The sequence below is a fragment of the Somniosus microcephalus genome, chromosome 2 (genome assembly GCF_052327205.1).
Source record: "Somniosus microcephalus isolate GS21.2 chromosome 2, FLI_Smic_1.0, whole genome shotgun sequence".
Classification (NCBI taxonomy): Eukaryota; Metazoa; Chordata; class Chondrichthyes; order Squaliformes; family Somniosidae; genus Somniosus; species Somniosus microcephalus.
In genome coordinates this window covers 94267452-94282401 of record NC_140988.1, presented here as the reverse complement: position 1 = coordinate 94282401, position 14950 = coordinate 94267452, and the positions used below count along the sequence as shown (strand labels likewise).

Below are 14950 nucleotides of genomic sequence, written 5' to 3'. Positions count from 1 at the left end.
TGCAAAGCATTCATGTTCCAACATCTCCCTGTATGAAGAAATTCTCCGAGCTTCTCTCACCTTCTTAGTAACAATTTTAAATTGATAAACCCACATCACTGACTCCTTAACCAGAAAATATTTTTTCTCTATGCACTCTTCACAATTTTAAAATTCTATTAAATATCCTCTTAGCCTTCTCTGCCCCAGTGGAAATAGTCCCCGTATCTCAAGTCCCGCTTCATAACTAGAGTTTCTCAGGCCTGGCATCATTCTGGTGAATGTATGCTGTATGCTCTCTATGGCTTTAATGTCCTTTCTATAATGGGGCACCCAAAACAGATCTGCTGTTCCTCCTCATATATTGATTCTTCTCTCTGCTTATATCTCAAGTGGTGTGTTACTGTTATTTATCCATTTAGCAAGAAGCATTCTCTGAAAGTGGCACATGATATTTGTGCCAAACTATCTTTGACCAATATGTGGAACCTGGTGGACCCCTGGACAATATTCAGGCTTGGGTTGATAAGTGGCAAGTAACATTCGCGCAACAGGGCAGCACGGTGGCATAGTGGTTAGCACTGTTGCCTCACAGCGCCAGGGACCCGGGTTCGAATCCGGCCTCGGGTGACTGTCTGTGTGGAGTTTGCACATTCTCCCCGTGTTTGCGTGGGTTTCCTCCGGGTGCTCCGGTTTCCTCCCACAGTCCAAAGATGTGCGGGTTAGGTTGATTGGCTATGATAAATTGACCCTTAGTGTTAGGGGGATTAAATATGTGGGGTTACGGGGATAGGGTGGGATATGTGTTGGTGTAGGGGTTACGGGGATCGGGTGGGATATGTGTCGGTGCAGGCTCGATGGGCCGAAATGGCCTCTATCTGCACTGTGGGGTTTCTGTGATTTCTGTGAACACAAGTGCCAGCTGATGACCATCTCCAACAAGAGAGAGTCTAACCATCGCCCCTTGACATTCAACGGCATTACCATTATCGAATCCCCCACCATCAACATCCTGGGGGTCACCACTGACCAGAAACTTAACTGGACCAGCCACATAAATACTGTGGCTACAAGAGCAGGTCAGAGGCTGGGTATTCTGCGGAGAGTGACTCACCTCCTGACCCCCTAAAGCCTTTTCACCATCTACAAGGCACAAGTCAGGAGCGAGATGGAATACTCTCCACTTGCCTGGATGAGTGCAGCTCCAACAACACTCAAGAAGCTCGGCAACATCCAGGACAAAGCAGCCCGCTTAAGTGGCACCCCATCCACCACTTTAAACATTCACTCGCCGTGGCTGCAGTGTGTACCATCTACAAGATGCACTGCAGCAACTCGCCAAGGCTTCGCCAGCACCTCCCAAACCCACGACCTCTACCACCTAGAAAGAGAAGGGTAGCAAGTGCATGGGAACACCACCACTTCCAAGTTCCCCTCCAAGTCACACACCATCCTGACTTGGAAATATATCGCCGTTCCTTCATTGTCGCTGGGTCAAAATCCTGGAACTCCCTCCCTAACAGCATTGTGGGAGTACCTTCACCACACAGACTGCAGCGGTTCAAGGCGGCAGCTCACCACCACCTTCTTGAGTGCAATTTGAGATGGGCAACAAATGCTTGCCTTGCCAGCGACGCCCACATCCCATGAATGAATTAAAAAAACTCCTGGATGAAGTTATCCTAACTTAAGCTGCTTTGCCAAACTCTATGGTAGATCAGTTTTTGATTCAACCTTCATGATTGTAAAGCACCCTTGTTTGCAACCACAACAATGAATCAGAGATGCATGCCACCAACAGAAGATACCTTTCATCTACATATTCTTCAATCTCCATCCGATGTCTGTCATCCCATAAAGCAATACCAGTTCATCCCAAAGGAATATTCTTTGGTAGATGAATGGCACACATCTATTATGATGTTCAAGCAACAAAGTCAAAGATGTACAACAATCTAGATACCACAAATGTAGACTAAATGTCAGAAAGATGTGGCAAGCCAGTGTTCAATGTGTTATTGCATGTTTATGTGTTGTAGATCCAAGAAGGTGTAGTTAAAGTGATCAGCATATTATGTTACATACAATGATAATGATGAACTGGATTACACCAGCTAATTGCTTCAATTTATACAACTTGTACTTCATGTTTTCTACTTTAAATAATTATACAGAATCATAGAAAACTCTGGAGCCCATCATGTCTGTGCCAGCACTACCTTCACTTTGGCGGTATCTACTCTAATCTAATGTCTATGCCCTTTCCCCATACCCTGCAAGATCTTTCACTTGAGGAGTAATGCATTTCATATTTTAGAAGTCACACAACACCAGGTTATAGTCCAACAGTTTTATTGGAAATCACAAGCTTTCGGAGCGCTGCTCCTTCGTCAGGTGAAGTGGAGAGATGCATAAAGACACAGCTTATATAGTCAGAGAATAATGCCAGATGATTACAGGTAATCTTTCTAACTGCCATTTATCACACCTCGGCAGAGAGATAATCACAGCAATCAAAGGTGTGAATGGTGTCCAAACAGGTCAGTCAGGAAAACATTACATCAAAGAACAATGAGGTGGGGTCACAAGGGGTCAAATGTTGCAGATGCTGGGGTCTGTATGAAAAACAAAAAACAGACAAGAAAACATTTTTTTTGCTGGAAATCACAGCAGGTCCGGCCGCATCTGTGTAGAGAGAACAAGCCAACGACGACTCGAGTCTGGATGACCCTACGTCAGGTGGGGTTACATGTAGCGTGACATGAACCCAAGATCCCGGTTGAGGCCGTCCTCATGAGTGCGGAGCTTGGCTATCAGTTTCTGCTCTACGATTTTGCGTTGTCGTGTGTCTTGAAGGCCGCCTTGGAGAATGCTTACCCGAAGATCGGAGGCTGAATGTCTTTGACTGCTGAAGTGTTCCCCGACTGGGAGGGAACACTCCTGCCTGGCGATTGTTGCGCGGTGTCCGTTCATCTGTTGTCGCAGTGTCTGCATGGTCTCGCCGATGTACCATGCTCCGGGGCATCCTTTCCTGCAACGTATGAGGTAGACAACGTTGGCCGAGTCACATGAGTATGTACCATGTACCTGGTGGGTGGTGTCCTCACGTGTGATGATGGTATCTGTGTTGATGATCTGGCATGTCTTGCAGAGGTTGCCGTGGCAGGGTTGTGTGGTGTCGTGGTTGCTGTTCTCCTGAAAGCTGGGTAATTTGCTGCGAACGATGGTCTGTTTGAGGTTAGGTGGCTGTTTGAAGGCGAGTAGTGGAGGCGTGGGGATGGCCTTAGCGAGGTGTTCGTCGTCATCGATGACATGTTGAAGGCTGCGAAGAACATGGCGTAGTTTCTCCGCTCCGGGGAAGTACTGGACGACGAAGGGTACTCTACAATTTTCAGGATCTGCTCAGACGAGGAGGAACGCGATGGACACCTACAGATGCTGAAATACGCCCTCGTAAGAACGGGATATGACGTTCAACTCGTCAATCGACAGTTCCGACGGGCCACAGCGAAAAATCGCATAGACCTCCTCAGAAGACAAACACGGGACACAACCAACAGAGTACCCTTCGTCGTCCAGTACTTTCCCGGAGCGGAGAAACTACACCATGTTCTTCGCAGCCTTCAATGTGTCATCGATGACGACGAACACCTCGCTAAGGCCATCCCCACGTCTCCACTACTCGCCTTCAAACAGCCGCCTAACCTCAAACAGACCATCGTTCGCAGCAAATTACCCAGCTTTCAGGAGAACAGCGACCACGACACCACACAACCCTGCCACGGCAACCTCTGCAAGACATGCCAGATCATCAACACAGATACCATCATCACACGTGAGGACACCACCCACCAGGTACATGGTATATACTCATGTGACTCGGCCAACGTTGTCTACCTCATACGTTGCAGGAAAGGATGCCCCGGAGCATGGTATATCGGCGAGACCATGCAGGCACTGTGACAACAGATGAACGGACACCGCGCAACAATCGCCAGGCAGGAGTGTTCCCTCCCAGTCGGGGAACACTTCAGCAGTCAAGGACATTCAGCCTCCGATCTTCAGGTAAGCATTCTCCAAGGCGGCCTTCGAGACACACGACAACGCAAAATCGTAGAGCAGAAACTGATAGCCAAGTTCCGCACTCATGAGGACGGCCTCAACCGGGATCTTGGGTTCATGTCACACTACATGTAACCCCACCTGACGCAGGGTCATCCAGACTCGAGTCGTCGTTGGCTTGTTCTCTCTACACAGATGCGACCGGACCTGCTGTGATTTCCAGCAAAATAAATGGTTTTTTGTTTGTTTTTTGTTTTTCATACAGACCCCAGCATCTGCAACATCTGACCCCTTGCGACCCCACCTCATTGTTCTTTGATGTAATGTTTTCCTGACTGACCTGTTTGGACACCATTCACACCTTTGATTGCTGTGATTATCTCTCTGCCGAGGTGTGATAAATGGCAGTTAGAAAGATTACCTGTAATCATCTGGCATTATTCTCTGACTATATAAGCTGTGTCTTTATGCATCTCTCCACTTCACCTGACGAAGGAGCAGCGCTCCGAAAGCTTGTGATTTCCAATAAAACTGTTGGACTATAACCTGGTGTTGTGTGACTTCTTACATTTGTCCACCCCAGTCCAACACCGGCATCTCCACACCATTTCATATTTTAGTAACCCTTTGCATGAAAGTTTTCTTCTTACTTCCACCGTCATTCTTTTTGTACTAAACCTTAATTTATGCTCTTGTTAATCTTTCACTGTGTACCTTTTCAAAACTTTAAACATTATGGGCCAGATTTTGCTGGAGTGGGGCATCTCATGGCGTGGCCCGTTACTTAGACTTACAATTGCATATTTAGGTTTCAAAATTTTTTGCCCACAAAGTTGCTGAAAGTGCGATCTGATAATGATGCAGAGATGGTAACAGGGCATCAGGGACCTTGGTGAACAATGGGACAAATAGTGTATCTCCTTAACCAATGAGATTAAAGGATCGAGAAATAAACAGAGGAAGGACTGAGAAGGAGGGTGAATTAGAGAGGGTGAATTCAATGTCAAATCAAATACAGAAAGAGAAATAAAGAGAGAGGGAAAGAAAGATTAGATTAAGAGAGGAAAAGTAAGAAATAAAATATTTAAAAATTAAAAATTTGACATTTTTAAAACAATTCACAACCTGAAGGAATGAGACTCCACATTTATAATTATTTATTTTTTGGACAAGAAAGGTTGCTTGGCGGTCATTAACAATTATCACGTCGTTAAGGGTGCTTACACTGTTAATTACTAGACTTAACTTTCTGTGGCGAGTTTAATAGGCAATTAATCTGCAAATGCAGCAACTTCATGAAAATCACGAAGAGGTTAAGCACGAGATGCCGTTTTCGCAGAGTTAATAGTGGAGCGGCGCAAAGAGGCCAGCAACTAGTGGCAATTTGCAATTCACAGGTTATCTTTTCCTCACTATAAGTTGCTGGCCGATTTGTGCATTAATAATGGTATGCATCGTTCAGACACCGTTATTTTTTCAGCAAAATCTGGCCCTCAACATGTAACATATAATGTATAATGCAGCAATGCAGAGCAAAAGATTAAAACACTTGTTTATCTGCATTGTACAGGTAGACTAGCCTTTATCCGAACTTCCGAAAACCGAAACCCTCTAAAAACCGAAAGTTTTTTCGTTCAGCGTAAGTCGTGCGCACGACATGACCAGAGTGGCGCACGACTTACGCTGAGCAGGGCAGAGGGTCACTGAGTTCCCTCCTGGGTAGGAGATTGCAGGCCGAGCCGGGCAGTGTGAAGGAGGTATACCGGGAGAGTGAACCCAACAATACAGTGGCCCGTCCGATAGCTGCAGCGGCCTGTCCGATATTCTTTTCTCACCCCCCGACCCCCACCCTTTCGGATAAGGGATAGTGTATCCTTTATCCGCACTTCCGAAAACCGAAATCCTCTGAAAACCGAAAGTTTTTTCGTTCAGCGTAAGTCGTGCGCATGACCCCGACCCCCCGCCGACGCCGACCCCCGCCCCCGACGACCCCCCCGCTGACGCCGACTCCCGCCGACCCCCACCCGTGACCCCCCCGCCGACCCCGACCCCCACCCCCGACAAATTTCCCAGTCTTATAAAATACCTTCTGAAATCCGAAATTTTCCGAAAACCGAAACACGGCTGGTCCCGAGGTTTTCGGATAAAGGATAGTCTACCTGTACTGACTTTGTAATGATTTGGTAATTTATATTTTAAGTAACTAATTTTAAATATTTCGAGTAGTTTCACAGAGAGGAAAAAGTCAACAAGCATTTACGTAGTACTTTGGGAGTTAGACTTACTTTATTTAGTCAATCTTTTGTCACCTACCACCATTGCTAACTATCACTTCCCCCTCCCTCATCTCTTGCTTCCTGGAAGTAGTGGGGCATGGTGTAAAACAGCCAGCCCATTTTTCCTCTCTTCCAAGTTGGAATGCATCGTTCTACATGGAATTCCATCCAACATTCTGCTCAAGGACCAACAAAATGTCAAAGCCTCGAGATTCCTCCATTTCAGAGCCAAGATAAAAGCACAATCTGGGCAGGCAAGGGAGGAATTTGGGGAACGACCTGGCTATGTCAGGTCTCTGGCCCTCTTTTGGTCTATTTAAAATTCTGCCAGAAGTGCAGGCATCATTGAAAGACGCTGGGTTAGTGGGATTATCTTATCTGTTGGAAATTTTGCTGCTTTCACCTCAATTGCCCCTATGTGATGTATGCCTGTATAAAGTAGGTGTACATCAGAACCCAATCTGGGTGGAAATGAGAGCCCTGCAATTAAAAAGGCTGGTTTTCCAACAGCTAACTGCTTTTCTTTTTAAGGTCTTCAGCTAGTACAGTAACTCCAAAAATAGCAGAGTTGCCTATCCACATTGTGCAAATGTCTGGGTCGTGACTCTGGGATTTGAGATGAGTCAAGAGTGTATTCTCATGCGGGTCCATGCCTAAAAGGCCTCCCTAGAAATATCTCAGCTACAATGTTTGGCAAACAAGCTTTAAGAATTAAAATATTTAGCGTGCAACATTAGTCCTTGATACCATGCCACCAATCTCAATCAATCAATAATTGTGTTGATACTGAAAATGTTGACAAATTTCAGTCACAACTGTAATTTCTGTGCATTATCTTAGCTGGTTTAACAACAATCATGCTGACTGAACTGATCGTTATAAATAAATTGTTAAATTATAGAAACTGGAGTAACACTTAAGAACAGATTGTGCTGCTAACATTGCATTTTCTAAAATGAGATTTACTTACCAAGAGTCAGTGACTTATGTGTGGAACAGAACATAATGGCAACTGTGTCTGCAGCTGTAAAACCTGATTTGCTTCTGATAAAAAAAGAGAAGTCGAATACATAAATAAATTCTTACGGCTAATTTTTATGTAAATATTTGCAAGTTATGCATATTTTAATAAACATATTCCATTTGAAAATAGAGATACAGTAAAATGTATAAATGTACTCATAGAGAAATACAATTACCCACCTTGTAGAAATGATAAAAGTTAAAAACATGAAACTCAGCTGAAGGGAAAATACTAAAAGAAAAATGAAAATATTTAATAAACCTCAACAACACAGAAATAATTTCAAAGTGCATGTAGTTTGCAATGCAATTAAAACAGAACCTGAATAAATTCATCTTATATGAAGATTAAGTTTAATATTTCCTGTATTGTAAGCTTTTAATTGTCAAATTTTTCAACTGTCAAATATAAACTTTCAAGAAGCACAACAATATTAAAATTTCAAGCTATCCATTGCTACTTACAATTTTATTACTGCAATTGTGAGTGCTTTATCTGAATATTAAACAGCATTATAATGTTCCACTTTATATTTTCTAAAATGTCTATAATATTCAAATGTGACTTTACAATAACATTTGTTAAGTGGAAATTAAACCAGTCACATCAAGTAGTTCAAAGAAAGAAGCAATATCTGGCAGTCAATAGGACCTCCGCCATATTAGACCCTCAGTTATTTTATTTTTCTTAAAATGTAACTTGTAGTTTTTAAAATAATTTGTAACAGAAGTTATAGTTAGCTAATCTCATAACAGATTATTAAATCTGTATGAAATTACATGCATGAAAAATGGAATTGTAATGGCAGAATTCGGTTTTCAGACTGGGAGTAACAAGACTTCTGTCACTGGAGTTCACAGGTTGCACTCTGTTTTTAAAAAAAACAAAAATCCTGTGTTACAAGACAAAATTTTAAACCTCAATAATTGGAAAAGAAATGAACTATTTGAAAAGGGGGAATAAACTTTTTCCTGTAGGGTAATAATGCCAGACAGTTTCCAGGTTGGATCTTCTGAATGTGCTGTTAGCAGATCTCATCAGGGCACTGTTGGGAGTGTTACAAATGGCCTCAGTTTTTCCTGCCTCAGTCCAGGGAAGCTATCAGCCAGGATAGCTGCTCCTGATGGCTATCCAGTGACTCCAGCTGGAAACTGCAGATATATAGACAGCATTATCTCTGACTTGTTATGTACCCTCTATCCCAATGGTTGGAATTTTCTGATGCAGTTTATTGTAAACCTGAACACAAAGGACTTTCAAAACATTTTAGATCACCAGTGACATGAATCAGTCATTCATGAAAGAAAGACTTAGGAAATAATACTGAGCGGCCTACAGGTGGCGCTGTCCAGGGAGAGTATAAATACTCGGGCACGGGCCCAGCTTGCGCAGGACATTCTTAACAGGAACTAGTGAAGGGCATAACTAGACCTCCATGTTGTAAAACAGTTGATTAAAGCTTTGTTTAACGCTTAGACCAAGTGCCTAGTAGTTTTCTTACGTCAACCAGTATGAGTTCAAAACTAATATAAAGTAATACCAGCTATCAACAAGGTTAACATGAACATATACCACTTGGTGAGGTACCGAAGGGCTATAATCATCTGTGAAACCATACCCAACATGAATCACTGCTGTTGTATGAAGGGGAGAAATTAAAAACTCATTGAAACAAAATAACTCATTGAAAAAAAAGTGATTTTTTCTCCTGGTGTTAAAGATCATTATAATTTACTTGTCTCTGCTGAGCCCATCAGCTAGGGGTTTTCTGCATGCATGAAAGAGACTCTTATCACTCATTATTAGCGATTTCTAAGCAAAATAAAGTTAACTCCCTTTACAACATTTCTTCTGCAGTTTTAAGTAGCATGGCTAGCAGTTGAGCTATAAGAAAGTGCAATCAGAGAGAACAGTGCCGAGGATATTGCACTGGCCTACCAGCAGTAAGTCAAAGATTTCTTATAGCCTATTGTGTGATTTAGTCCTGGAATAGCTGACAGTGATATGTTTGACAGTAGCAATGAAAGGATAATATAAAGTCTGACCAAATCTTATTCATTACTTACTTATAAAAATAATTAATATCAGACTAAAGGTATCTAGGTCAATTTTTGGATTGGAGAAAGTATCACAAAAGGTTGTGTATATGATCATAAGGAGCACACAGCTGCTGATAGCACCAAATGGGGGCTTCTTCCGTTCAAGCCAATCCTTGATGTATCTTCGAACAATCTGTAGAAAAAAAATTAGCAGGTTATCTTGTAGAGGGCTATGTGAGTCAAGTTAGGCATCACAAAATAAATATGACAGCACAGTGGCATTACGGGAATGGAATAATTCAGTTGGTGTCCCCAGTGAATTTCAAAGCTTTCCAGCTACACAACTGTTCTTCTGGGGAATTTAACATTTTTAGTGCAACTTCTGTTGGGGAACTCTAATGAGAGCACATTTTCAACTAGATTCAAATCCATCCTTAATCATGGCAAATGCTCTTTGCTAGCTGTCACTGAAATATGTCCATTACATTTCCCTTAAGTTTGTATCCTCCATTGGCACAAATGAATGCATGCAATTACCAGGTATTCCTTTCCACCAAGAAACAATTTTGGGAACCTGAAATATCTGACATCTTCTGGAATTTCATAAAGGTGGATAATCGAAAGTGATCCTTACATCATTTTAATATTTAAACAGCTAGCATTGCACCAGAAGTTTCTAATTAAATTATAACTCATGCTTGAAAATCAAAAGTAGATGTGTTGTGGAAGTTTAAATAATTTAATCTCTGAATATCCACTCTAACTGTAAATCTGAACACAAATGACATTTGAAACATTTTAGAATACCAGCATGACCACTTCAAAACTGACCAATATGAAGTAACACCAGGTTATCAACAAAGTTAACAATTTTGATATTAGAAAATGTTTCCTAAATGTTTGAGCTAAGTGTTTTAGACATCTTTTGGACTTTAACAAATACTAACAATTTACCAAGATACATTATATAAAATTGGGACCATAGAAATGTTACTATGTGGCATTGAAACTTACTACTTTGGGACTAGATGTCATTTCCATGTCAGAAACACTCAACTTTTGAGACTAAAATTTTTCAATGATTAAACAAGAATTTTGCATTAAGACCATTTTATTGTGGTGAGTACAGGTATTGTTTCAGATTACAATACACATTATACCACTACACTACAGTGTACATGCATTTAAGGTCAGTACACAACATGAAGAGGAATACAATAAATAACATCGACAGTACTATGCTCTATTAATATAAGTACTGCATTTGGTTGACTAGTCAGTCTGCAACTTCACTCTGAGTAACACTTGTGATAAATATATTATAAATCTGAATTAAGCAGCTAGAGTAACCTAATATTTATAATACTGCATAGATCAGAGGGCATATGCAACTCTAATTAATAATCAACTTTTATAAATGACTATTGAGTTAGATTGGTGCCATTTGTAAGAGTGTTGTGTCATCTCCCTCATAAATATCCACACAAAACATCTCCAATACATAAAAGACATTCAGCAAAAGGATTGGTGTTATTTTGTCTAAGTTTTCATGTGAAGATCACAGAATACATCTTCTGCATCTACCTCTAAAAAACAGAAAGCACTGCCAAATGAGACAGTGGGTTATATCTGTTGCAGAAATGCCTTTATTATCTCTAGAGTCGATTATTCCAATGCTCTCCTGCTCAACCTCCCATCCTCCATAAAATTCAGCAGATGAAGTAGAGGTGGAAGCGGACAATGTTATGGAGGTGGAAATAGCCAGGCTTTGTGATGGAGAGGAAATGAGGAGAGAAACTCAGCTCGGAGTTGAACAGGATGGTGAGGTTGAAAACAGTCTGATTCAGCCTAAGACAGTAGTCAGAAAGGAATATTGGAGTTGGTGGCAAGAATGTGGAGTTTGTGGTGGAAGCCAAAGATCATGGCTTCGATCTTCCCAATGTTTAGCTGGAAAAAAATTAAGTTGTGAGGAGGATGCAAAGAGGCTTCAAGGGGATATAGACAAGCTAAGTGAGTGGGCAAGAACATGGCAAATGATGGAATATAATGTGGAGAAATGTGAAGTTATCTAATTTTGGTAGGAAAAATAGAAAAGCAGAGTATTTTTTAAATATGAGAGATTGGGAAATGTTGGTGTTCAGAGGGACCTGGGTGTCCTTGTACACAGATCACTGAAAGTTAACATGCAGGTACAGCAAGCAATTAGGAAAGCAAATGGTATGTTCGCCTTTACTACAAGAGGATTTAAGTATAAGAGTAAAGACGTCTTACTGCAATTATATAGGGCCCTGGTGAGGCCACACCTGGAGTATTGTGTACAGTTTTGGTCTCCTTACTGAAGGAAGGATATACTTGCCATAGAGGGCGTGCAATGATGGTTCACCAGACTTATTCCTGGGATGGGGGGATTGTCCTATGAGGAGCGATTGAGTAGACTAGACCTATATTCTCTGGAGTTTAGAAGAATGAGAGGTGATCTCATTGAAAAATACAAAATTCTTACAGGGCTTGACAGGGTAGATGCAGGGAGGATGTTTCCCCTGGCTGGGGAGTCTAGAACCAGGGGTCACAGTCTCAGAATAAGGGGTCGGCCATTTAGGACTAAGATGAGGAGAAATTTCATCACTCTCTACCCCAGAGGGCTGTGAAGGTTCAGTCGTTGAGTATATTCAAGATAGAGAGCGATAGATTTTTGGATATTAAGGGAATCAAGGGATAAGGGGATAGTGCAGGAAAAGAGAGTTGTGGTAGAAGATCAGCCATGATCTTATTGAATGGCGGAGCAGGCTTGAGGGGGCAAATGGCCTACTCCTGCTCCTATTTCTTCTGTTCTTATGTACTTAATATGCAAGTTACTAATGTGAGGTTTTAATGTTTAAAGATTTGTGAACTAGGCATACAGTTGATTTTCAGTGTACCCATTTAAAAAGGAACTAGACATAAGACAAAAAAAAACTTAAGTTTAATTAAACTCTAGTTAAAATGTTATTGAATTGAAAAGTTAGCAATTAAACTGAATAGTGCCATTATAAATCCCATTTCCAGCAGTACATGGGGAATTAAAATTAATTTGACCATGCAAACTGGTTTTAATTTAAATGTGGTTGGCATGACATATAAATTAAGTTCCAGTTCACCTTACTATACGTCTGTAATATTTTATTCTTAATTAAGACTTCATATAATGCTGATGTTATGGCAATTAACAAATGCATGAATGGCAATGCACCAAAGATATGATTGTCAACACATAGAAAGGGTAGCCTTAATTTAAGCTCACAAGATACATCAAATGTTTCTACGGTACAATTTTATCTTGGCATATAAATGCAACTATTTTACTTGTTATTTAATTGTTATAAATTCTTGTCAATATGCAAGAGAATTGACTGATCACAAATTGACAGAATGTAAAGCATAACTTTGACAATAGCAATGTACTTCGTCGATGATGAAGTCCAACACCGTCTTCAGTGTGCCAGTGCGGCCTTCCATTGCCTGAGGAAGAGAGTGTTTGAAAACCAGGACCTCAAACCCGACACTAAGCTCACAGTCTACAGAGCAGTAGTGATACCCGCCCTCCTGTATGCTTCAGAGACATGGACCATGTATAGCAGGCACCCCAAAGCACTGGAGAGGTACCATCAACACTGCCTCCACAAGATCCTGCACATCCGTTGGCAGGATAGGCGCACCAACGTCAGTGTTTTCGCTCAGGCCAACATCCCCAGCATCGAAGCTCTGACCACACTCGAGCAGCTCCGATGGACGGGCCACATCGTCCGCATGCCCGATACGAGACTCCCAAAACAAGCGCTCTACTCGGAGCTCCGACACGGCAAGAGAGCCCCAGGTGGGCAGAGGAAACGCTTCAAGGACACCCTCAAAGCCTCCTTGAAAAAGTGCAACATCCCCACCGACAACTGGGATTCCCTGGCCCAAGACCGCACTAAGTGGAGGAGAAGCATCCGGGAAGGCGCTGAACAACTCGAATCTCTTTGCCGGGAGCAAGCAGAAGCCAAGCACAAACAGCGGAAGGAGCGCACGTCAACCCAAGCACCCCACCCACCCCTTCAACCACCATCTGCCCCACCTGTGACAGAGACTGTAGGTCCCGCATTGGACTCATCAGTCACCTGAGAACTCATGTTTAGTGTGGAAGCAAGTCATCCTCGGTTCCGAGGGACTACCTAAGAGAGAAGAGATTTTATGGCGGAACTAACTACAGCTCTTGGAAATGCCTATTTTCTCATTGACACAGACATTCTAATACTATACCCCTGCTAAGAAGCATCAGTTTTATCAGTAAGCATTGGTTTCCCGCTAAAATTTGCAAACACACAAAAAATAATTAATTTCCACTCTTGGAATATGATCCAAACAAAATCACAGAGAATTTTGCAAGGGAGAGAGCTGGCATATGAAGTTTTGCACCATCTATTTTATGTAGTTTTGGACTGACAGTATGATGAGGTACAACTGTAGCAGTTCTTATGCTCCTGACATAAATTTGAGAGGCTGGCTTAAGAGTAGTGACTCTTGTAGCACTGCCTCCGAGTGTAATTTTGCTGAGGTCTGACAGTCTGGCAATAGTTGGAGGGGTGTAATTTAACATGGAGCAGAACATACTCATCAAGTACAGATATCTAATCCAGGAACAAGAGGCGATGGGCTGGATATTCCGATCCCTACGGATGTGTACACGCTGTGTACCCACCCATAGGGACATTGGAAATGCCAGTTTCAGGCATGCGAAGCGCATACGCTGAAAACCGGCATTTCCGATCTGTCAAGAATGCTCGACAGATTGGACTCCTGCCCTGGAGAAGGGCCTCTGTGGGCGGATAGTTCCGCTTTCTGGAGAACCTCCGCCAGCAGAAAACCCTTAGAAATCTTACACCTGGTAAAAGCAAGCGTAAGGCCTGCTTTTACCAGCATAAGATTTGAAAAAAAGTAAAAAAAAAAAAAATTTTCACTCATTTATCATTTAAAAATACTTCTTAAAAAAAAGTAAATTTATATTTAGCCCTGTAAAAACTCCAATTTTTTTTCAATAAATTAAATATTTTAAACAAATTAAATTTTTTGTAATTTCAACTCATTTTTAAAATGTGATTTTTTTAAAAATTAATGTTTTACAGTGTTTTTGGGGTGATCTCCATTCATATATTTGACAGGTCTATCTGTCAAGTGTATGAAGGGAAGATTCCCTTCTTTGATTGGCTCCCCATGGCCCACGTGATCACAGGGACGCTTGCGAACCGCATGCGCCTCTGGGATACGTAGGCCCTGCACATTTCGAGTTGGAGAGGCCCAGGAGCTGAAGTGTCCGGACCTTGGGAGCCCTCAGGTAAGTCTGTAGACTTTTTCCAGATCGGTGGCCTCCGCACGCAGGAAGCCTCCGATCGGAAAATACGGCCCGATGTTTCTATGTAGTCTACCAAACACGGTCACAATATTTCATTACTGGGCTAATACAGGCTTTGTAAAATGCTGAAGCTTCTGATTTTGTCAAGTAGGGCTCAATTTTCCCACTTCAACCAAATTTCCCATTTACGTTTCCAGTGCAG

At 42.0% G+C, this 14950-nt stretch overlaps 1 protein-coding gene across 3 annotated transcripts in view; it reads right to left on the bottom strand.

Annotated features, from left to right (window-relative positions):
* slc10a7 (solute carrier family 10 member 7) overlaps nt 1–14950 on the bottom strand; it is a 428780-nt gene that overhangs the window by 34630 nt on the left and 379200 nt on the right. For 2 of the 3 annotated variants that reach the window (XM_086011337.1, XM_086011355.1), the window contains exons 8-10: nt 9408–9573; nt 7521–7572; nt 7288–7361 (exon numbers count right to left, since the gene is read on the bottom strand). In XM_086011337.1, coding sequence (XP_085867463.1) covers nt 7288–7361; nt 7521–7572; nt 9408–9573 — 292 coding nt within the window. The remainder of the gene's footprint in view (nt 1–7287; nt 7362–7520; nt 7573–9407; nt 9574–14950) is intronic. The other variant, XM_086011344.1, reaches the window with a different exon arrangement.